The sequence below is a fragment of the Aquarana catesbeiana genome, linkage group LG04 (genome assembly GCF_042186555.1).
Source record: "Aquarana catesbeiana isolate 2022-GZ linkage group LG04, ASM4218655v1, whole genome shotgun sequence".
Taxonomy (NCBI): Eukaryota; Metazoa; Chordata; class Amphibia; order Anura; family Ranidae; genus Aquarana; species Aquarana catesbeiana.
This window is the reverse complement of record NC_133327.1, coordinates 568,621,970-568,646,542: the sequence shown is the minus strand read 5'-3', so window position 1 is coordinate 568,646,542 and position 24,573 is coordinate 568,621,970. Positions and strand designations below refer to the sequence as shown.

At 41.4% G+C, this 24,573-nt stretch overlaps 1 protein-coding gene across 2 annotated transcripts in view; it reads left to right on the top strand.

Moving 5' to 3' along the window:
- The window catches only part of ACOXL (acyl-CoA oxidase like), a 513,410-nt gene that overhangs the window by 60,344 nt on the left and 428,493 nt on the right, over positions 1–24,573 (top strand). For both annotated transcript variants that reach the window (XM_073628050.1, XM_073628051.1), the window contains exons 2-4: positions 9,917–10,013; positions 12,532–12,615; positions 13,143–13,229. In XM_073628050.1, coding sequence (XP_073484151.1) covers positions 9,917–10,013; positions 12,532–12,615; positions 13,143–13,229 — 268 coding nt within the window. The remainder of the gene's footprint in view (positions 1–9,916; positions 10,014–12,531; positions 12,616–13,142; positions 13,230–24,573) is intronic.

Sequence of the window (24,573 nt, the reverse complement as noted above, 5' to 3'; positions counted from 1 at the left end):
TGTAGTGTTTATGGTTGTGGCCAAAAAGCTCACTTTGGTCTTATCACTCCAAATGACTTTGTGCCAGAATGTTTGAGGCTTGTCTCTGTGCTGTTTGGCGTATTGTAAGTGGGAGACTTTGTGGCATTTGTGTAGTAATGGCTTTCTTCTGGCGACTCAACCATGCAGCCCATCTTTCGTCAAGTGCCTCCTTATTGTGCACCTTGAAACAGCCACACCACGTGTTTTCAGAGAGTCCTGTATTTCACCTGAAGTTATTTGTGGATTTTTCTTTGCATCCCAAAGAGTTTTCCTGGCAGTTGTGGCTGAAATTTTAGTTGGTCTACCTGACCGTGGTTTCTACAGAACCCCTCAGTTTGAACACTGCTGATTGGCATTCTCAATTCCTTGGATATCTTTGTATATCCCTTTTCTGTTTCATACAGTTCAACTACCTTTTCCCACAGATCCTTTGACAATTCTTTTGCTTTCCCCATAACTCAGAATCCAGAAACGTCAGTGCAGCACTGGATGAAACATGCAAGGGTCTGCCAGGAGTCCAGAAACTCATTGACCTTTTATATACATACACACACACACACACACACACACACACACACACACACACACACACACACACACACACACACACACTAATTACAAGCAAACAGATCACAGGTGAAGATGGTTACCTTTTAATAGCCATTCAAACCCCGTTGTGTGCATGTTATCAGGCCAAAATCACCAGGGTATGTTAACTTTTGATCAGGGTCATTTGGTTAGTTTCTGTTGTCATTATGATTTAAAAAGAGTAAACACAGTTGATTGATAATAAATGGCTTCAGCCAAACACTGTTGCCGCGTACACACAGTTGGATTTTCCAACAATAAATGTTGGATGTGAGCTTGTTGTCGGAAATTCTGACCGTGTGTAGGCTCCATTGGACATTTGTGGAATTTCCAACAACAAAAATTTGAGAGCTGGTTCTCAAATTTTCCGACAACAAAATCCGTTGTTGGAAAGTCCAATCGCGTGTACACAATTCCAATGCACAAAATTCCACGCGTGCTCAGAATCAAGCAGAAGAGCCACACTGGCTATTGAACTTGATTTTTCTCGGCTCGTCGTACGTGTTGTATGTCACCGCGTTCTTGACGTTCGGAATTTCCGACAAGATTTGTGTGACCGTGTGTATGCAAGACAAGTTTGAGCCAACATCCGTCGTAAATAAATACAGGATTTTGTTGTCGGAATGTCCAATCGCGTGTACGCGGCATATGAGCGAAAGAAACCTTTAACACCTTCCCGATCAGCCGCCGCAGTTATACTGCGGCAGGTTGGCTCCCCTGCATGAGCCATTGTAGCTCTACGTCCCCTTAACCCCTCCCTAATGTTAACCCCTTCCCTGCCAATGACATTTATACAGTAATCAGTGGCTATTTTTAACTGTGATCGCTGTATAAATGTCACTTGTCCCAAAATGATGTCAGAAGTGTCCGATCTGTCCACAGTCACGATAAAAATCTCTGATCACTGCCATTACTAGTAAAAAAAATAACAAAAATTACAAAAATGATATAAATATACCCCCTATTTTGTAGATGCTGTAACTTTTTTTTTTTTTTTTGTTTTGTTTACCAAAAATATGTAAAAGAAATACATATCAGCCTAAACTGATGAAGGAATGTGTGGGGTTTTTTTTGGGATATGTATTATAGCAAAAAGTACAAAATATTGTGTTTTTTTTTTTTTTTTTTTTTTTTTTAAATTGTTGCTCTTTTTTTGTTTATAGCGCAAAAAATAAAAACGGCGGAGATGATCAAATACCACCAAAAGAAAGCTCTATTTGTGGGGGAAAAGGGCATACTTCTTTTTTTTTTTTTTTTGGGTACAGCGTTGCATGACCGCGCAATTGTCAGTTAAATTGATGCAGCGCCGTATCGCAAAAAGTGGCTTGGTCAGGGAGGGGGTAAATCCTTCCAGGGCTGAAGTGGTTGAAGGAACTTTAAAGGAACTTTTACTGCACACAGAAAGATATAATGGAACAACAATTGTGGATTATATGGGAATTTTTAAGGTTGAAGTTTTGCACCACTGTTTACAAACCTTTTATCTATTTTTTTCTTAATTTTCAAATTTTAATTTTTAAAATCTTAGTATTAACTAACTAATTAGGAGTTCCCTTGGTGTTAAAGTAGTGTTAAACTAAAGGCACTCTACTTACCTCCTCTCTAACAGTCCGGGTCCCTTGTTGGGACCAGCATCTTCTCCCTGGTGGCTGGTGTGGGATGATGTAACTCCTGTGCATTGCGCAAGAGACAGTCGTCCCGGCACATAGGGACTATGCCAGTGAAGTAAGTTATGGTGTACTGAGGGGGGGGGGGAACATCTGTACTGGGGGAGATTGGGGCTATTGGTTGAAATCTGTACTGTGGGTATATTAGTAGGGCTGCAACTAAGAGCCCTTGCACACTGGGGCGGGGGCGGCGTCGGCGGTAAAACGCCGCTATTAATAGCGGCGTTTTACCGTCGGTATGCGGCCGCTAGCGGGGCGGTTTTACCCCCCGCTAGCGGCTGAGAAAGGGTTAAAAACCACCGCAAAGCGCCTCTGCAGAGGCGCATTGCCGGCGGTATAGCCGCGCCGTCCCATTGATTTCAATGGGCAGGAGCGGTAAAGGAGCGGTATACACACCGCTCCTTCACCGCTCCGAAGATGCTGCTAGCAGGACTTTTATTACTGTCCTGCCAGCGCATCGCTCCAGTGTGCAAGCCCTCGGGGCTTTCACACAGGAATACATGCAGCGGCACTTTCGGGGCGGTTTGCAGGCGCTATTATTAGCGCAATAGCGCCTGCAAACCGCCCCAGTGTGCAAGGGCTCTAACGATTACTTTCATTACTTTCGAATAGTTGGCCGATTATTGTTTTGATCGGTTAATAACCTTAAAAGTGTGGTGTATAAGAGCCCTTGCACACTGGGGCGGTTTGCAGGCGCTATTGCGCTAATAATAGCGCCTGCAAACCGCCCCGAAAGTGCCGCTGCATGTATTCCTGTGTGAAAGCCCCGAGGGCTTGCACACTGGAGCGATGCGCTGGCAGGACGGTAATAAAAGTCCTGCCAGCAGCATCTTCGGAGCGGTGAAGGAGCGGTGTGTATACCGCTCCTTTACCGCTCCTGCCCATTGAAATCAATGGGACGGCGCGGCTATACCGCCGGCAATGCGCCTCTGCAGAGGCGCTTTGCGGTGGTTTTTAACCCTTTCTCGGCCGCTAGCGGGGGGTAAAACCGCCCCGCTAGCGGCCGCATACCGACGGTAAAACGCCGCTATTAATAGCGGCGTTTTACCGCCGACGCCGCCCCCGCCCCAGTGTGCAAGGGCTCTAATTTAGTTAATATGTAAAGTTTAAAAAAAAAGGCAATTTATTCTTAAAAATCTATATGTGGTGGTAAATATAAATAACCAACTATATGGTTAGAGTGCAAAATCTCTAATCCACTCTGAGAATAACAGACAGAAGAGATATACTGTATATACTATTAGAGGTTGAATCTGGTAAATATCATCAGACTCTAACTTTTTTTTTCAAACAGAACTGTAATATATTATATGCTGGCCATACAAAAATAATGTCTTCCTTCAAAAAAAATGTCATTTTAAGAACGTTCGATTTTCTAATCGTTAGTGGGGTCAAATTGACGTTCGTTTTCAACCAGTGACAGGAAAATGTAAAAATAGAAAACTTCTTGGTCAAAGGAATTTTCAGACAGAGTATGTGCGTTCAGAAATTACATTCATTTTAAAACAGAATGTTAAAAACAAGTGAAAATTTCAAACATTATTTCATTCAGCGAATGTACAAAGATTTTTCATATGAATATTCTCGTCTGAAAATTGATCCGTGTGGCCAGCATAAGGCTCGGTGCACACCTATGCAGTTTGCTTTTGATCAGATCAGAGGTAGCCTGATGTAAATGGATACAGCAGACAGCTGTGTGTCTCTGCCTCTGTAGCCGCCTGATATACAGTATGTGGAGGTTTTACATAAATAAAAGCTGATCATTGTAAGCACCCCTGATAGTAGTAAGTGTTTTTTTATGTGCAGTGTCCTGTGTGTTCTTCACTCCTGAGAGTATAAGTTCAGATACTGAGGCACATCTTTGATGTGCATACAGTGAGTGGGCTCAGATTAAAAATGCATAGATTTTTTTATTTTATATTTTGTGTATTTTTATTGCACTGATATTTATTTGTGGAATTATTTCAAATTGGCTCTCTATCGTTATCACTGCATGTATGCACTTAATTACTCACCATGGATGAGGATTGTCCTATGTGCTGGTGGCTGTTGTGATCGTTTGAAATCTAAAGTCCTCTACTGCCCTACACCCCCGCAGTGGGCCTTTTACTCATCTGCCCCTCCTCCATTCATAGAGTGCTTTTTGTTGTGGGAATTTATAGGACAGCTTCTATGCATGGGGACAGAAAAGGTGGGCATAGTTGCCACTTGACCAGTATTTGTCACAGGTGCAGCCGCTCCTATTACCCTGTTTCCCCGCACATAAGACCTAGCTTGATTGTCAGTGATGGCTGCAATGTAAGCCCTACCCCCCAAATAAGACCTACCCTGTTTCCCCGAAAATAAGCCCTACCCTGAAAATAAGACCTACAAGAACTTTAACTAGAGCTTATTTGGGGGGTAGGGCTTATATTGCAGCCATCACCGACAGTCACACTAGGTCTTATTCTCGGGGAAATAGGGTAGCCCCCGCAGCACCAGATGATCACCGCTATGGGGCGGGGGATCGGGGTAGGGGACTTCTTCAGCGGAACACTGCAGCCAGCAGCACAGGGGACATTCTTGAACAAATGTCAACCTTCTCCACATTGTGTTGACTGACTGCATGGCTTGCATAGAGAAGAATAAAGCCGGTCATAGACAGTGCGATTTTCTTTCCTGCAACAGTAGGTTGCAGAAAAGAAAATCACTCAATTCCCCTATCAACACAGTCAGTGTGGTTGTAACCAAATTGATTGATCGATCGACTTGGGTAAAATCAGTCTGCCCAAACATCATTCTTGGCCGGTCCCTGCTGAACCGGCTTGGATTTGAACTGTCTATGGCTGGCTTAAAGGAATATTTATCACAAAGGCTGAGTCTTTTTTCTTTCTGGTTTAGACCAGATCAAATATGACCAGCAGACCAGGAGTAGACCCATATTGACCCTGAACATGACTAAGGTAATGGTCTGGGTCTGGGGACAGGCCTCTTATTTTGTACAGTTCACTTCCTGTCTAGTAACCCCCCTGAAGCACATTTCCACAATCTGCATCAAATCTCATTTAGCTTTTTAAGAAGAACAAGCTGTTCATATACTGTGTTTATTGGTGTATAACACTCACTTTTTCACCCTGAAAGTCGGGTGCAAATAGTGTGTGTTTGTTATACGCCCATACTGCAATTTGAGCTGCCTAGGATTGAACGGGGAGGGGGGCGGGACGAGCGCCGTCAGATTACATACAGCGAGAATCTCCTGTTTACTCAGCAGCCTCTGTAATAGGAAGTTCCGTCTCCTGGGCCGCCATTGAACCATTGTTCTCTCTATCATAGAAGCCGGTCCAGGAGGCGGGACTTTGTATTAAAGAGGCCTCCGAGTAAACAGGAGATTCTCGCTGTATGTAATCTGACTGCGCTCATCCCGCCCCCTCCCTGTCCCCTCTGAGGCAGCAGTAATCTGAGGTGAGGCTGCATATGGGCACTGATCAGGCTGCATTCATGGCAATGGTGAGGCTGCATACAGGCATTGATCTGGCTGCATTAATGGGCAATTGTGAGGCTGCAGATGGCATTGAAGCTGCATTCATGGGCAATTGTGAGGCTGCAGATGGCATTGATCAGGCTGCAGATGGGCAATGGTGAGGCTGCAGATGCGCACTGACCCTTATTTTGCTTCAAATTTCTTTATTTAAAATTCAAGTTTTTTTTTTCCTGAAACTTCCCTCCTAAAATGAAGGTGCGTTTTATACGCCTGTGCGTGTTATATGCTGATAAATATGGTAATTATAGCACATGTACATATAGTACCGCTCATAGGTGTGTGCAGGGAGTGTGTTGGGTGTGCCTGGGCACACCCTAATTACCTTGTGTGGTGCAGATTCCCCCTGTTATTTCACTAAAGACCCCAACAGGATTCCTAAAAAAAAAAATGTTAAAAAATAAAATAATAAAAAGTCCACTGACAAGTCCACTGCTCTACTGACACCTTCCACGTTTTAATACATTTGGGGTGCACATCCTAATGCAATAGGCTGCACACACTTATGGTACCGCCTTTACATACAGATAAGGTAGTTCATATTTGCTGGTCATTTACTTTTTTTTTTTAAATGACTAATGTTAAATATTAAAACCTAAATTGAGTTTTGGGGTTAAAAAACCATTAGTCATTATCGGTGGTAATAATGCAGATCACCTGTGGAAAAATGTGCAAGTCTTGGCTTTGGTTGCTCATGAAGAAATAATAGATGTATCTGGAGTGTGTCAATTTAAAAAACAAATTCTGACATGGCTTATATAGAAAGCAGAAATTCATTTATTTTAACGTTGGATGAAATGCCAAGTTTGTTGAAGCAAATGATGCATGACTGTTTTATTGTCCTCATTTGTGCTTGCCAGGACATCTCATTTTGCCTGTTACTAGAAAGTTACTCTGTAAAGTTACTTATTAAAATAATGCTATAAACCCAAACACTTAAGAGCACTGCGAGGATTAAGCTTGTAGAATTAGGGAACAAATAGAAAATAGTTCAGTGAACTTGGGAAACCTTTGAGAGGAGTCATTTGTGGTGTTTTGGGCAGTTCACTATGATATCTGATGGGAGGCTGCCACAGGATCACTTTAGTTCCTGTCTATTGGGCAGAACACTCCAATAACAGATTTAGAACATATTGTATATCTCAGTTGGTCTCACAGCAATTTGGAATGAATCTACTAGGAAAAGCTTGGCTCTATAGCTAGACAAAAGATTATATGGACTCTGCTCAGCCTCCTTACAGCTCTTTTTAGGATAATTGACAATAAATAATAAGAAGAATTAAAGTGATTCTAAAGGTTGTGATATTAAAAAAAAAAAAAAAAAAACAACATGTTATAATAACCTGCTCCGTGCAATGGTTTTGCACAGAGCATCCCCGATCCTCTTCTTTTTGGATCCCCCTCCAGTGTTCCTGGCTCCTCCCCCCCTACTGACTGCCCCCAATAGCAAGCCTCTTGCTATAGGTGCACTTGAGCAGGCTTGCTCCCGAGCTGAGCTCCTGTGAATGGACATTGTCCCCCCTGATATCTCCTCATTGGCTCATTGGCTGTGATTGACAGCAGCAGGAGCCAATGGGAGAGAGAGACCCGGGAGAGCCACTGCTCTCATGCACTTTGCTAGATCGAGATCAGGCTCAGGTAAGTATAACAGGGGGAGCTGCACCCAGAAGGTTTTTTACCTTAATGCATAGAATGCATTAAAAGTATTTTTTTTTTTTTTTTTATATTTTAATTTTTTTTTTAGATTCATACTTAACTAGGTGGATGCAACATCGGTCCGATGCTGCATTTGTCCCCTGGCGCCTCTAACACACACTGAGAACCGAGCGATAAAACACCACTGATCACTCAGTTCTCACAGCTCCCCAAGCAGAGAGCTGGTGACTGTCGGCTCAGGCTCTCAGCGGCTTGCCGAGCTGAGTGTCGGTTCAGGAATCTGGCGGAGACTGGACCGACTGCTATGATGTCAGAAGAGAGCGAACTTCAGTCCGCTGTCTGCTGAAACCGCGTTATAGGAGTGCAGAACAAACTGCATTCCTGTGATCCACAAGGGAAGTACAGCCAAACAAGGTTTGGCTGTACTTCTCCTCCTTTAAGGCAAAAAACCTTCTGCCTTTAGAACCACTTTAATAATAATCTTAACCACTTCTTGCCTCCGCTTCTAGATGAGGATCTAAATGTCGGAGGTGGGCATTACAATCATGTGACCGCTGTGATTGGCTGTCACAGCAGTCACATAATCGGAAAGCTACCAATCGCAAGTACACATCAGGAGCTTTCTGGTACATGTTTTCTACTGTGCTGGGAGCACACAGGGAGCCCACTCTAAGCACAATAAAGTGTTTACATAGGCCATATATATGTGGTCGCTTGGCATTAAAGCCTACCTGCTGAGAGGCCACATATCTGCATATGGCCATTAGGTAGAGATTAAAAGAGAAATTTAGGTATGTAAAAACAAAAATACATATTCCACTCCATGCTGCAGCTTCAGTCTGATGCTGCAGCTGTCCCCCACCAGCTCTAAGCCCGAGAACTGAGTGATCACGTGACTCCTGACCGCTCAGTTCTTGGTCAGCTGTAAGCAGAAAACAGTGCCTGTCATTCACTGCTTTCAGCTCTGCCCCTCCAGCGTTCATTGGAGCAACAGGCTGTGCAGGGGGTGGGAGTGGCTGGCTCTGGCTGATCACGCATCTGGGTAGATCCTGACAGTATGGTCGGGATCCTTCGAGAGCCTGGAGTGGTCCACTCTCCGATTATTCTGGGTCAGAGGAGAGCACAACTAAACTCACTCCTTTGATCCACAAGAATAGTGTGACCATAAAAGCTTTGGCCATACTTCTTTTAACTTTAGTGATTTTCTTTAAACAAGCCCCCCTGCCCACACAATGGACACATGACCCACTGCCATATTCTTCTATATACAGTTCCATTTTGGACATCGGTTTTCTCAAAGAATGTTGTGAAATGAAAGGGGACAGAGAAGAGCAATTAAATAAGGGACAAGGAGGATCTCCGCTAAATTTATTTGAATTAAATGTATTTACTGTTGAGAAGAGGCAATTGGGATATAATCACATTGTATAAATAGCTTATCCAGAAAAATCCAGTGGAGGCTTTAAGAGTAACTCTACTTTTATTAAGAACCCCCCCCCCCCCATCCCCTCTGGATGATCAATTTACATTTAAAGTAACTATAGGCAAATTTTTATTTTTATTTTGAATAGAGCAAATGAGGGTTATATCCCCTGTCAGATTTTTTTTTCCCATCATCTGTGTCCCATTGCAGAGATTTACCGTCACTTCCTGTCCCATCGCCAAACAGGAATGGAGAGAGGAAATCCCTGCAAATTAAGGAAATCTCTTGGGGACCCCCAGGTCACCAGAACCAGCGTCCCCATTGGAAGATTTCCCCTCTATTACTTTTCGGGCAACAACCCAAAATTTGGGGATTTTCTTTTACTTTCACTTCATTGATAATGCTAAACAGGGCAAATGGAGAGGGTGAAGCTCTCTAACAGGGGCATACAGCAACACAATCTCTCAGGTATTCTATTCCCTCCACCCTCTATCCAAAACTAAATAAAACGTTTTGTCTTTAGTTATACTTTAACAAACTTTGTAGCAGATTCCTACCTCTTGTTGCTCTGAAGAGAAAGTTGTTTCACCGTGTACATAGCAGGCATGATTCTGAAGGGGAGGGGTTCTAATGAGAAAAGTTGCAAGGTCTGCCTCCCTTTTAGAAGTAGTATCTCAACAAAACTGACATTCCTATTGCAGAGGGTGCCTAAAATTGTACTTGAATCCTTGTTTTGCTTGTGTAATTCATAGTCTTCGCATTGTTGGGTGGAGGTACAGAGGCATGCTTTATTTCCACTACTAGAAGTGAACACTCGGCAGGGGATCTGGGCAGCTCTGGACTGTGCATATACTACAAAAGTAATATCTGCTGGCAGCTAGCTTTTCAGGATGTTTTTTTGGCTTTTGAATTATCCAAGGTTTTTCTTAATGGGATGCTTGTGGTTCTATTTTCCTTTTAGTGTAGCTGTATTTTATTTTTATTGTATTATTTCAGATCAAATTATTAGTCTCTAAAGCTTTCTGCTGTTTTCATTCTTTACAGATATGACTTGAATTTGGATGAAATGAGGGACCTAACATTTGAAAGATTAAAATTTATCTTGAGCTTACCCCAAGTTCAGCGGGCATTTCAGGAGATGGTAAGAAATTACATTTTAATATTTTATTTTATTTTTTCCTATTAAATATTGTAAAAAGTAGGTGCAAAGAAAAATATTATGGCTTGTGTAGATGCTTAGATATACCTTTCAGGTGCTTTTAGGTGTATTTAGCTTGTGTTTGGGGTTCTTCTATCTGAGTGCCTTCAAAGGTAATTCTGACTTGCAGTTCACCTCCTTCTAAGCTGCACAAGCTCTTAAAGCGGGGTTCCACCCAAATTTTGAACAATATCTGTATGTATTCTCTTCCTTGCCTAGATGCTGACATGCCGTTTAAAAAAATTTAAATCGCCGTAATTACCTTTTATTTTTCTATTCTTCTTTGCACTTCCTGGTTCTCCTCCCGTGGGAGTAGGCGTGTTTCTAGCCTCTCCCAGACTCCTGGGAGCTAGTCTCAGGCTTCCCAGGATGCCACTGAGCATGTGCGGGAATGAGCAGTGAATGCTGGGAGCACAGCATTCACCACATCCAGGAAATAAATGCTTGTGGGCTTCAAATGCCCACAATGAAGATGGAAACCGCCTCCAGTGAATAATATAAGTTATTCTTTCCGACGAAATCTGACACAGGTGGACATATTACACATAATATGTGAGTATGTAATGCTGAGAAGAAAAGTTTGTGAATGAACTCAAAAAAAAAAAACGATAGATAGGTGGACCCCCGCTTTAAGGCATTCCCACTTACTTGGATGGAGAGAATAGTCATTCTCGCATGAACAAAAGCTAATTTACACAGGCCCTAAAGTGGCCATAGACAGTAGATGATTTTCTCCTGATTGTGGTTTAGGGTTAAGGAAGCTGTATCATATTTTTTTTTTTTGCAGTTTTTGTGTATATTCAATTATATCCATGGTTATGTGCTGTATATATTTTTTATCTATGGTATGTTAATAAATAATTTTTTTCTACAATCTTTTGTCTATGTGGTAGTGCCTAAAAAGATCCTGTTCCCTTAAAGCATATTATACAGCGCAGTGCTTGTGCTGTGTAATTTGGCCCCCTGTAACACCTGAAAAACCTGGATGATCCTGCCTGGCTATGCCCTCCCCCCTGTAAACTGACCACAGTATATCATGGCTGCTGAACTCTGACACCATAGTCAGTTTACTTCCATCAGCCGCTGCTATCTGCAGCTCTCCTGCTGAAATAACATAAAAAAACTTATAGATTCCTGTGTGTGTGCTAATGCTGTGTTCTCCTGTCGCTTTGTGATTTATAAAAAAATGCAGTATATACCGTATTTCCGAGCGCCATTCAGCGCACACGTGACCTCCTCTCCCCTCCCGACTGACGTCAGCGGGGGAATTATGGCTCCGCCCGCTGCAGCTGTCAGATGGGGAGAGGAGATAGCCGGCTGGTCATGTGAGTGCCAAACGGCGCTCTGGAATACGGTATATGCTGCATTTTGCATTTTTTTTATAAATCACAGGAGCACACAGCATTAGCACACACAGGATTCTCTAAAGTTAAATGAGTGGGTTAACAACCACTTTAACTCAAGATAATTAGTTATCTCTTAATCCCCTGTACATGGAGGGCAGGGCAATTGTTAGTTTACATAAGGTAGCAAGGAAGGAAGATAAACTTTGTGCAGCTCACATGGAGTGACAGACGCTGCATTTCTGGCAAGATCAACAGATATATTCTGTCCGTGCAGAAAACATTCTTAAGCCGCCTATAGACGATTCGAATCTTGGCCAGTTCAGCAGGAACCGCCCGAGATTTGAACCATGTTTGGGCAGGCAGAATGTACTCAAGTTGATCGATTAATCATCTTGGATACAACCAGCCTGCCAAATTTTACGTGCAATTATTGCTAGCGACTGTGCAATAATCACTGTGTTCTCACGGCAGGGACGGCTTCAGCCCCACAGACCTCCCCTGGCCTACCGTGGGAGAAATTCTTCTGTCAGCACTGTCTATGTTGATGGGGGAATCGAGTGATTTTCTTTCCTGCAACCCATCTTGCAGGAAAGAAAATCGTTCCGTCTATGGCCGGCCTTCGTTTGGAAAAAAAAAAAACACATCCAAAGACTGGTAAGCTGCAAAATATTACATTTTTTTTTTTTTTTTTTTTTTGTTCTTGAATTTAGAAATCCTTTAAAAAAAGACTGTGTGTCACTTTGCCCATGCAGGATAAATTGGCAGTGTCTTTGGAAAGGACATCCCTACCCCTTATACTTACCTTACATGCGCTTCGTCATAGTTCATTTGTCCGCAGCAGCTGGCAACACTGCCTGGCAATTCAGGCGTGGGGAAGCATGTTGGCTGCATCCCTGTGATGGTGTGCAGGCCTAGAAGCCAATCACTAGACTTGAGCACAGTCTCATGACCAAAAAGAGTGATGGCATTTCTCACACTGCTAATATAAGCACTGGCTGTGGAAGAGCAAGAAGATTCTGTATCATATATCAGTATTATGTTTTTGTTTGCATTATTGTAATAAAAGGCTAAGAGGTAATTTGTATAAACGGTTGTTTTTTTTTTTCTATCCTCAGATAGATAAAAATAAAAACTTTGTCAACAAAAGTCTAATCATGGGAGAAGTTTTTTGTACAGCTGATATGACAACTGGAGTAAAGGTAAAAATGACAATATCATCAATGAACTTTGGCTAGAGAATAGCAATGCAAAACTGGTTAACATGTACAAGCTGAAGGCCACTCATCAACAACATCAACAATATCTTTATATCTTATATAGAGTGGTTATCAACCCTCACATATACCCAGTGAAGTGACTGGCCTTAGGTGACACACAGTGATGAAAAAAAATCCTCCTACATAAGTTGTACCCTTTTTATCTGCAGTATTCTCTTCTCTACATTTGTCATGTTGGGCAGAGAATATGCACAGTGTTATTTAAGAAGGATAATAAAATTCTTATTTATTTCAGTTTAGGCAGAAGATGATAGAGCATTTTGCTTTTAAAACCAATAGTTGATCAACACAGTGAGAGTCCTTTGAATGTTTCTCCTTGCCACTACTTTTAGCTACAATTCCCTGACAAGTGAGGATAGCTGAGAGGAAACAGCTTCAGGATCATTGCAGCACTAAAAGGTTTACTAGTAAATGTATTTTATATATACAGGTATCCTTTTCTATTTCAGTGTGGTGTAAACTGCTGGTTGTTTGGAGGAGCAGTCATTAATCTCGGGAGTCCAGGACACATCCAGAAATGGTTCATTCCCTTGAAGGTAGGGCATCTTTCTAAACCATTTTGTGAGCCTGTTTCTCTACACTAAAAAATAAAGCTTTATTTGGACAAGTGGTGTGGAGATGTGGGTGATATTGGAGAAGACAAAGCAATGTCAAAGGTAATATCAGAGGAGAAAGGAGCATGTCAAAGTTGATGAAGGGGAGCAAAATGTCTTATTACGATAAAACCAGCAAGGTGGAGTTAGGAAAAAAAAACTGTCTCGTGTGAAAAATTAAGTCAAAAGGAAAGTATCATTCAAATCAGTCCCAAAGAGATGATGGTAAGAATTTTGCAGCCACGGATCAAAGGTGAGTCGCATCAAACGCCCTTCACTGCAAAGGCCGACCACCAACAAACGGACTGAGTGCACCCTTATCAAATAGCCAGGACCCCCTAGTGACAGGCAGGTCTGGCAAGCTTAGGGGAATTCCCCTTTAACTAACATTCCCCTATAAGCAAACAAAGATACCACCTTAGGGCACTTTCACACTGGGGCAGGTGTTGGTGGTAAAGCGCCACTGTTTTTAGTGGCGATTTACCGTCGTTTTTGGCCACTAGTGGGACGCTTTTAACCCCCGCTAACCATCGAAAAAGGGTTAAAAGCGGCGCTGCCCATTGATTTCTGCCCATTGAGATCTGCATTTTCCAGGAGTCAGTATGTACTCTGTTGAGATAAGATATATGCCTCATAGAGAATGTATTTTTTTTGTGTGGTGGAAGATCCATACGTAGACTTACACCGTGAGAAGGAACAGTCAAGCACACCTATTGCACTCTGCAAGGCTGTTAAGAGAAAATATAGCTGTGTGCAATGTACATGTTCATTTTTTTAATAACTGATAAAATTTCTAACATTAAAGCCTATCTCTAGGAAAATGTAGCTCCATTTGCAATCCCTACTACCCACTCACAATTTTGCAAAAAAAACCCATACAACCTTTTTTCTTGAGTCTGACAACACCTGAACTTTTATAGTACCTTTTCTGTAAGTAGGAACCATCAATCCACTACCACAATCAAGGGCTGTCGCTGCTGCTGCTGCTAACTGTCCCTTTCAGTCCTAATTGTGAGATCATTGGATGGGCCACCTCTGGAGTCTTAAGGACACATGAGAGGACCCCACCGACAGCCTATAGAAAGGAACAGAGATCAACTTTAAAAGCTAAGCCAGACTTTCAGACCTTGTTTCATGTTTAGGGTGTAGCGTGAAACATGGTCAGAGTCCACAGCCTCCCTCAAACTGCCTCCACTCGCACACCACCCCCCTTAGTTACAGAATCCAGGGGTTGTTTCTCCCCACCAGCAGAGTGACTGTAGTCCCCATTGGACGTTGCTGCACTTGTAGTCCAATGATACTCCCTCCAGCCATGTAACTGATGGTGGAGAAGACCATGCATTGCACCTGACTTTGCAGGTTCCAGTGGAAAAATAATAAATGCACATTTATGGCTTTTTGCACTATAGGTGCATTTATTTTTTTTGCAAAAAGTGTAATTCCTTAAGTTGATACATTCATATATAAACTACAGTTTTTGCTTTTTTTTTTTTTTTTTTTTTTTTTTTAGAAAATGCATGTACTATTTTTTTTTTTTTTTTTTTTAAGAAAAGAACAATCAGAGTACTTTTTTTTTTTTTTTTTTTTAAATGTGTTTTGTATATTACATGCCAAGTATAAAACTATCCAGAAGGTGGTGCTCAAGTTTCTACATTCTTTTACATCAGCGACAAGTGGTTGTGTGTGTATTTTTTCCTCTTCGCTGAAAATCATCTTGGGAATTATTTGAATTGAGTCCAGATTTATTACAAAACATAGAATGAGATTGTAAAATAGACTGTGCCTGTAAAAACTGTACTCAGTAATAATAGAGACCATGTTCTAAGGTAAAACAATGACCTTCATTTCTGGCCAGTGAGAGTGAAGGAATGGATGTGTGCCTAAAGGAGCTGGTAACTTGGCTTTGTTACCCAGGTTTATTAGTAATACGGTAAAAATTATAATGTGTGACAGGCCCATAGCAGCCACTTTGTGGTGATTTAGAAGTCAGAGCAGTCAAACCAATACGGTTTGATTAGTTGTTATATGTTTGTGCATTGACATGTTTCCAGGCTGAATGACAAAGCGGGGTGCATTCCAGATCTTTGGAGGACCCGCCTATTGTATTTTTTGCATGCGATTAAAGGATAACTGTACTAGCATTAGCTTGTTTATTATATCCAGGCATAACAAACAACCTTTCAAATACTTTTTAATCTGCCTTTCCCTCCTTGTGGTTTGAAAGTTGGTATTAAAGTTGGTATTACAGTTCCAGGCCAGGATACACACTGCTATTTTACAATAAACCTGATGTTATCTGTACTATAACTACACACACATAGTGAGAACAAGAAATGTATCTGTCCAGTGTAGGTCTACAGTTCCAAGAGACATTAATTCTAATGTTTATGCTGCATTGCATTATTATAATCACCGGAGATCACAAGCTGCTGGTAACTGGAAGCTCCCCTTTAGTTTTATGTAATATAGAGCAGCAAGTACAGCACATGTTTCCAAGCCAGAGCCATCAGGGATCCCTCTATAGCAGGAGTATCAAACTCAATTTAATTGCGGGCCACATCAGCAAAGGCCCAGTTGTATCTGGGCTGTGCTACGTACAGAGTGCAAAGTTCGGGAGTGTGTTACGTACAGAGTGCAGTGTTCAGGATTATGCTATATACAGTGTGCATAGTTCAGGAGTGCGTTACATACAGAGTGCATGGTTCAGGGTTGTGCTATGTACAGAGTGCAGTTCCAGGGGTGCTCTATGGACAGAGTTAAAAGTTCAAAGGTATTTTGTGTACAGAGTGCAGAGTTTTGGGGGTGCACTACATACAGATTGCAGAGTTCATGAGTACACTATGTGCAGAGTTTAGTAGCACCTTATGTGCAGAGTTCAGGGGTGTGCTGTGTGAAGAATGCAGGGTTTAGGGTTGCCCTTTGCACAGTGTGCAACCTCAACCACCACCCCCCCCCCCCCTTTCCCCCAAAGTTTCTTTGCATTTCTCTCTCCTACCTGGCCCGGCTCTAGTACCTCTCTGTGTGGGCGGCTCTGCCTCACCATGCAGGGAGATCGTTCCCTCTCTCAAATTTTGGAGATATGTCTCTGCCTTGAATGTATACAGGGATCTAATAGCTCTAGGATCCGCTGAGAGCAAAGCTGTCCCTTGTAAACACAAGGGTTCCACTACATTCCATCTCCAAAACTGGGTGCAAGGGCCACATGACTAGGCCTGGCGGGCTGGATTTTGCCCGAGGGCCTTGTGTTTGACATATATTTCTATTGGTTTACTGGGCTGTCTAAGGGCCCTTTTACCCTGTTCTTTAGCGAAATCAGGGTAAAAACGCATATGCATTTTTACCAAGGTTTTGCTGTGTTTTGGATGCATTTCCTGTGCATTTCTGGTGCATTTCTGGGTTGCTTGCACCTGTGAAAAATGGACATGTGACTCAAACGCACCAAAAATGCATATCGCGGTATGTTTTTACAACGATTTCCATTCTTTTCAATGGGAAGCTGTGTTTTTTTTTTTTTTTTGTGCTTTTTTCATGCACGTTTTGGAGGATGGATCTGGAGGACATTTTTGTAGTGTGAACTAGCCCTAACCAAAAGCTGGGGTGCCTGCTTCTAGCAGCTGGTGCTCTGGTTCTCCAAGGATTACATGAGTGCAGTAAAAAAAAAAAAAAAAATCATTCTCCCAGAGTGCTCAGGACCTCAGACTGGGCCGAAGGTTTACCTTACAACAAGACAATGACCCTAAGCACACAGCTAAAATAAGGAAGGAGTGGCTTCACAACAACTCCGTGACTGTTCTTGAATGGCCCAGCCAGAGCCCTGACTTAAACCCAATTGAGCATTTCTGGAGAGACTTAAAAATGGCTGTCCACCAACGTTTACCATCCAACCTGACAGAACTGGAGAGGATCTGCAAGGAGGAATGGCAGAGGATCCCCAAATCCAGGTGTGAAAAACTTGTTGCATCTTTCCCAAAAAGACTCAGGGCTGTATTAGATCAAAAGGGTGCTTCTACTAAATACTGAGCAAAGGGTCTGAATACTTAGGACCATGTGATATTTCAGTGTTTCTTTTTTAATAAATCTGCAAAAATGTCAACAATTCTGTGTTTTTCTGTCAATATGGGGTGCTGTGTGTACATTAATGAGGAAAAAAATGAACTTAAATGATTTTAGCAAATGGCTGCAATATAACAAAGAGTGAAAAATTTAAGGGGGTCTGAATACTTTCTGTCCCCACTGTACATAATAAATGTGCTGTTGTGTTTTTAAAGTTACAGTTATCCCAACAGCAACCTATCCGAAGTCATCTTCACACAGTTGGCTAGGATTGGTAGCTCTTGGTTGATGGATTAAATAAGCAGTTTGAAGCAGCTCATGAATTTCATACCACACTCATTTCTACAAGGCTTGACAGAAGCCTACGGGTCGACCACTCTGAAGTTGGGATTGGGGGAAATATCTTTGAGAGAGGTTGGAAGACATGCTCTGTTGTCCTGCACAGCATGCCCCTTTCCTAAATAAGAAAAGCTCTTCTCGTCCCCACTCTATTCACTAATGTAAAACTTAGCAGTACCAAACGCTTTCATATACAGTAGTGCAGAATTTCAGAGATGTTGCAGGATGGTTACCTAATCTTCAATGTGTATGGCCTCTTGTACAGGCCTTTAAACATAAAATGCTAATTGGACACAATTGTCTCCCAGATATTTAAACTAAACTCCATGCAAACTGCTAAATACACAGATAAAATACATACAGTATATGAGAGCTGTTTTACCTGTTCTTTCTTTGCTACAGTTTAATTTTTACTTAAAGGGCCCCTTTCCAACTCTACTCTGTAGCTGTACAGAGAAAGGAGAAGCAACTCCTGTGACCCAGAATTTGCCAACAGCGGTCTAAAGACTGCTGTTGGCTGACATCACAGAGCCGCTCCAGATTTTGAGAAGATCTTGACAATAATGTCAGAATCCACCCAAACCGCTCCTGCCCGGCACTCCAGTGGGCGCTGGAGGGACAGAGCAGAGAATGGTGTCAGACAATCTCTGCTCCATGCTCAGACTGGACCAGAGAACTGAGCTAGCGGCAGTCACACGATCACTCCATTCTCAGACATAGAGGCAACGGGGGACAGCTGCAGCATCGGATCGATGCTGCAACCACATAGTGGCCACATAGCCACAAACTGTTTGTTATTTTCACGTCCCACACTTCTCCTTTAATGTGTGCCTTTTATATCTGCCTGAGGTTCAGCTTTAATACCTGCCTTTGTATGTTTACATGCTTACAGACATATGTTGTTATCCTATCTCACTGTAAAGCTGTGGATTCATTGTACAATTTTCTTATTCAATTTCCTTTAGATTTACTTCAACTATGTAGTGCAGGGGCCTGCCTGATTGCATGCAAATTGAAAGTATTTAGGTTTGACCTCATATTGTATGGCTTTGTTAAATCTAAGGGAAAATTAAATAAGAAAATTGTATGATGTATGACCAGCCTAGGTCCAGTAGAAAAGAGTTACTGGCACTGTAATTTCTAAAACGGGTTCATCTTGGCAGCTGGAATAATGAGTCAATAGAGTGGATTCTTTAGAGGATTACTCTTCTCCGGTTTGAAAGCTAATAGCAATGGCTCAGTGTGTGTAGTTTATGATTATGATTATATCTCCTGGAAAAAGAGTCTTTTAGACTGCAGAGTATTTTAGTTGAGTACAAAGACTCAGCAAATCAAAGTAGCAGGATTTCATTATCAATGTAAAGGAGTTCACTACTTGGATGTAGCTGCTGAGGCTAACTAGCAGAAGTCTCCCTGTTCTCAGACCCCTGAGCATCATTGTTTTTAGTGTGAATGTGCTTCATAATGGGAGCTGCATCACCGTGGAAAAGGCCAAGCTAATTTTCCTCAGTCAAGCTGTCAGTAGCAGATCCTTTAAGTCCTATAAGTTGTGACGTGGGGCCTCCATGGATTGGACTTGTTTTTCCAGCACATCTCACAGATGCTTGAATAGATTGAGGTCTGGACAATTCGGAGGCAAAGTCAACAAACTTGATTTCTTTGGGTTCCTTAAACCATTCTCGAACCATTTTTGCAGTGTGGCAGGGCACATCATTCCACTGCCATCAATGAATACCTTTTCCATGAAGGGTGTACAGTACTTGGTCAGCAACAATGTTTGGTAGGTGGTACATGTCAAATAAAATCCACAAGAATGGCAGGACTCAAGGTTTCCCAGCAGAACATTGCCCAAAGCATCGCACAGTAATTGAAAACAGAAGAATATTTCTGGAGTACTTATTGTATCATTGTAGCATTTTTGTATCAAAGTTCGAAAAACTATAAGCGTAACCGAAGACAATTTGTTTTTCTTTTTTTGTTTTTTTTTTTATTATCAGATAAATCTTATTAGCTTTTACAACTTTTCAATGACATAATTAACCCATTCTTATACCCCCTATCCCAAGTTTAAGTGCAAATAACCTATCCAACTGAGCACCAAAAAACGGCAACTTACCCATGTTGGGTTTAAAACCAAATATGAACAAAGAAAAATACCCCCTAATTGGGACTTTGAAAGACCACCAACTCTGAAGTAAAAATAAATAACTTTAATGATGAGACATAACTCTATACAAATAGATAAAAAGACGTATATCGTCTGTACAATACATACATTAAGCATAAAACCAGAACACAAAGGAAATCTTAATAAACAAAAGAACATCAATATTCTCCAATGGGTAGTGTACCCTGATACTGACGCATTTCCAGTCTTTATAAAACATCTTCATCAGGGGTAGAGAATGGAGTATAATCTGATAAATGTTAGTTCAATTCAAATGATTCCATGTTCAAAAAGGATAAGTGGCAGCTGTTCCAATAATCACAAAGACAGACGCCAGACCAGGATAGCTGGATGCTTAGGATATGATGCGTTTCCAAAATAAGTATGGCAGTGAGTGTGCTTGGCAGCGATCATACTCCACCCGTAGACAGTAGATGCACAAATTGAAAGATCAGGACAGGATGTCGCCTGAGCTTCACATGTAGCTACTCAGTAAGCGAATGGAATCCATGAGTCCCTGATATAATATGTCCTGTGGAGGAAAAGATCCTGCATGGAGCGTAATGCCTCTGTGTCAGTACCTGATGTCCTGATCTTTCCATTTGTGCATCTACTGTCTACGGGTGGAGTCTGATCGCTGCCAAGCACACTCACTGCCATACTTATTTTGGAAACGCATCATATCCTAAGCATCCAGCTATCCTGGTCTGGCATCTGTCTTTGTGATTATTGGAACAGCTGCCACTTATCCTTTTTGAACATGGAATCATTTGAATTGAACTAACATTTATCAGATTATACTCCATTCTCTACCCCTGATGAAGGTGTTTTATAAAGACTGGAAATGCGTCAGTATCAGGGTACACTACCCATTGGAGAATATTGATGTTCTTTTGTTTATTATGATTTCCTTTGTGTTCTAGTTTTATGCTTAATGTATGTATTGTACAGACGATATACGTCTTTTTATCTGTTTGTATAGAGTTATGTCTCATCATTTAAAGTTATTTATTTTTACTTCAGAGTTGGTGGTCTTTCAAAGTCCCATTTAGGGGGTATTTCTCTTTGTTAAATTGCATCAGGGATGGGACTACCACACTCTGCATCTGACGTGGTAGAAGTCTCCTTCCTTTCTAAAACCAAATATGATCATTGTTTCCAGCATCAGATAACATAATGGTCAGATTAATTGTCAAATACTGAAGCAGAAAATCTATCTTTATGTTGGTAGTTGGTTTACATTTACATAATGCAAATGTACATTGTTACAGAATAAATGTAATTGTTTTTTCGCAACAATCCGTTTGTACGATAGATTTATATCATCGATTTATCAGTGCATGCTTGTCTCCACTATTATGGTATAGCGGTCATAGAAAAAGGACAGCTGACAACTCCATAATCCTCAAGTATTTATTAAGCCATAACAGTGATTACACAGACAGTGACAGATGCGTTTCGGTGATAAGCCTTGTTCACAGTATATATGTATGTGTGTGTGTGTGTGTGTGTATATATATATATATATATATATATATATATATATATATATATATATATATATATATATATATATATACATATATATATATACAAAAATATCAAGATAGGTTCCACCCCTCCTTTAATCAGTAACATGTTGAATTAAACAATTAATGATCAATCACAAAGTGTCAGCAGGTGTAGTGCTGGCAGAAGGGGGATAGAAAGTATTACCTTAGTACAACACCTAATAAAACAAAGTATTCTTATCCCAATATATATGTAATAAAAGTGAATGAGATATATAAATAATATATATATATTTTTTTTCTAATATTCTATATATATATTCTAAAAATTCATATATAATGGTATACACAAAGATCAAATGGATAAGGACTACTTAAACACATCTACATTGTAGCGGTGATTAATTCCCTGGGGCACTCTTGTTTGAAGATTGAATATCCACCAAACCTCACTTAACAGCAGTTTATGGTGAATATCCCCACTGCGAGAGAATGGTTTAACCCTTTCCAAACCTAAAAAGGAAAAAGATGCCATATTTCCACCGTGTTCATACTTCAAGTGTTTGGATACCTTGGATAGATTTTTGTCACTTTTATAAGATTCCCAATGGAAATGTTCACTCACTCTAGTTCTTAAGGGTCTAGAAGAGAACACCACATATTGCTTATTGCATTTCTTGCACTCAACAGCATAGACCATATTGTCTGTGCCACAATTAATGTAGCCACGGATGGAAAATTCCCATCCAGTGGCACATGAATCAACTGTCCTGTACTGCCTGGAGTGCCTATTGCAAAAAGTATTAGTACTGCAAATGTATATTCCCACGGTATTAAGCCAAGTCTTATTAGGTCTGTCAGACTTGAAATGACTGGGAGATAAAATGTTGCCTAATGTTTTGGCACGGCGGCTTGAGAATCTGCAACCTGTAATGATTATTGGTGCTAAATCATTATCTGTGGAGAGTATGGGTAAGTATTTATATACATTTTTAATTGTATTAAATTCCAAAGCGAAGGCGGTAACAAATGTAACTGGACCCTTCTCCCTGGTACCCACTCCAGCTTTGCTGGTTTTGTCTCTATCACAGCCAGCATTCTCTAAAAGGGTAATTCTATTTTTCTCTGTGGCCAGACGAGCTGCTCTAGTAATGTTCCATTTGTCATAATGTCGTGACCGATGCCTAGAGGCAATAATATTGCATTCTTTATTAAACGCTTCTGCGGTAGAGCAGTTCCATCTGGCCCTGGTAAACTCCCCTATCGGAATAGATCGCTTGGTGTGTGTGGGATGACAACTGGAAGCCAGAAGTAACGAATTTCCCACACACTCCTTGCGATATGTATGGGTTTTAATGGTACCCTGAACAGCATCACCTATTAGTGCTGTTATATCCAAAAAATTAATAGTGTCATGGCTGTCAAAGCTGAATTCCAGATTAAGGGAATTATCGTTAACCCAGGACGCAAAGGAAGTACTATCTAGAGAGGGGCTATCCCAAACCATGAGCAGGTCGTCATATATATTAACTACCATAGGATAGAACCTGCACATGGGTTGGTGGCAAAGAAGAGATACCTCTCCTCCCACCAACCTATGTACAGGTTCACCATGGAAGGCGAAAAATGAGCTCCCATCGAGGCCCCCCTGCACTGCAACTAGAAAACCCGGTCAAAACTAAAATTGCGAGTAAGAAGAAATTCAAATTCAATTCAGCTCCTGGAGTCAAATGACAGACAATCTCCGTGGTGTCCGAGTGCTCTGATTTGGAATCCGACATCTCAGGGAGCTAAAGCTGACATGCCCTAGGGCCCCTCCTCTGATGTCTCCTATGACCCTTAAGAATGGAATGTGGCCTGTCAGTCCTGCTGCGAAAATATACGTTGCCTGTTTGATAATCCTGTAGATCTCTCAAATACTTATGTTCTTTTTTTATCCATAATCTCCTGTTCCAAAGTGTTCATGGATGTTGAGAGATCTTCATTCAAAGAAGAGTAAACTGTCAGTGATAGATGGAATTGCAATAAATCCTTGAGTGTTCTGATCTCTTCGCTAATTGCACACAGCGGTTTCTCTTCTATGGCATAGTGGTGTCTGACAAAAAATAATTATCAGTTTCTTTAGCCCATACAGTTATGCCTAATGCGAACGGATGCTTAGCAGGCTCTTGTGTGTTAAGACATAAAGTCCCCATTGCTTTCTTGCACCCGGGGAGCCATACAAGTTTACAGCTGCTAATACAAGTGAATGGCTGCACACTGCCATGCTCAGAAAATACAGATGATTTCTGCATTGGTGTTTACCCACACATGCATGCCTGGCAGTTGTGAAGTGTTTAGGCTGTATACACATGCATAGGTAATGTAAATGCTAATGCAGACCCCATCAGTGTTTACCCGAATATTGCTGCGTACTGCCATTCACATGTATTGGCAGCTGTACGATGGCTGTACCCCTCAGGACACAGAAATGGCTAAGTGTTAGTGTGCACGAGGACAGCCATTATAAATAGCTTCTTCGTCACATAGTAGCTTACCAGAATATATCATCCAAAGCATAGAAACTTAACATAATAACATATTTGCAATAGGACTGTGTGCTAGCCCTGGTGTAATCAACCATGCCTGCGCTAGATGATGTCTCTTAAGACGAAATGCGTCGAGATGAGCCCCGCCAATGTCATTGCGTTATTCTACAGTACTTTTGCAAGCGCTTTTTATCTCTACTCAAATGTGAGTGTTGCTAATCTTTATTTTATTAAATACTTTTTATCAACGATATCACACTATGTGGAACCTCTTTTCATTTCTTGGTTACATCGTGTGACTATATGGATATGTTTCGGCCCCCCCGCTCTGTGAGAATTTCTATCTGGTAACGGCACTGGGAACCTGCTGAAGGAAGGAGTGTCCTCTACAGGGGCTCCCCGGGTTACAAACCAGTTAGTGACTATAGGTTTGTTCTTAAGTCGAATCTGTTTGTAAGTCAGAACAGGTACATTTTTTAAGTGTAGCTCCAGCCAAAAAAACTATTTTTAAGCTTTTTGGATAGCATACGGAAGGGTTAACACCGCTGTAAGGTCTGTTTTGCTGTCTGTGCCTCTGTTCAGAAGATTTCACCTCACTTTCTGTCCCAATGACAATTGGATTTTGAAAATTTTGGGTTGTTGTGGAAACAAGCCTTGGTGATAAAGCATCAGTGGAGGTACCTTTTCCC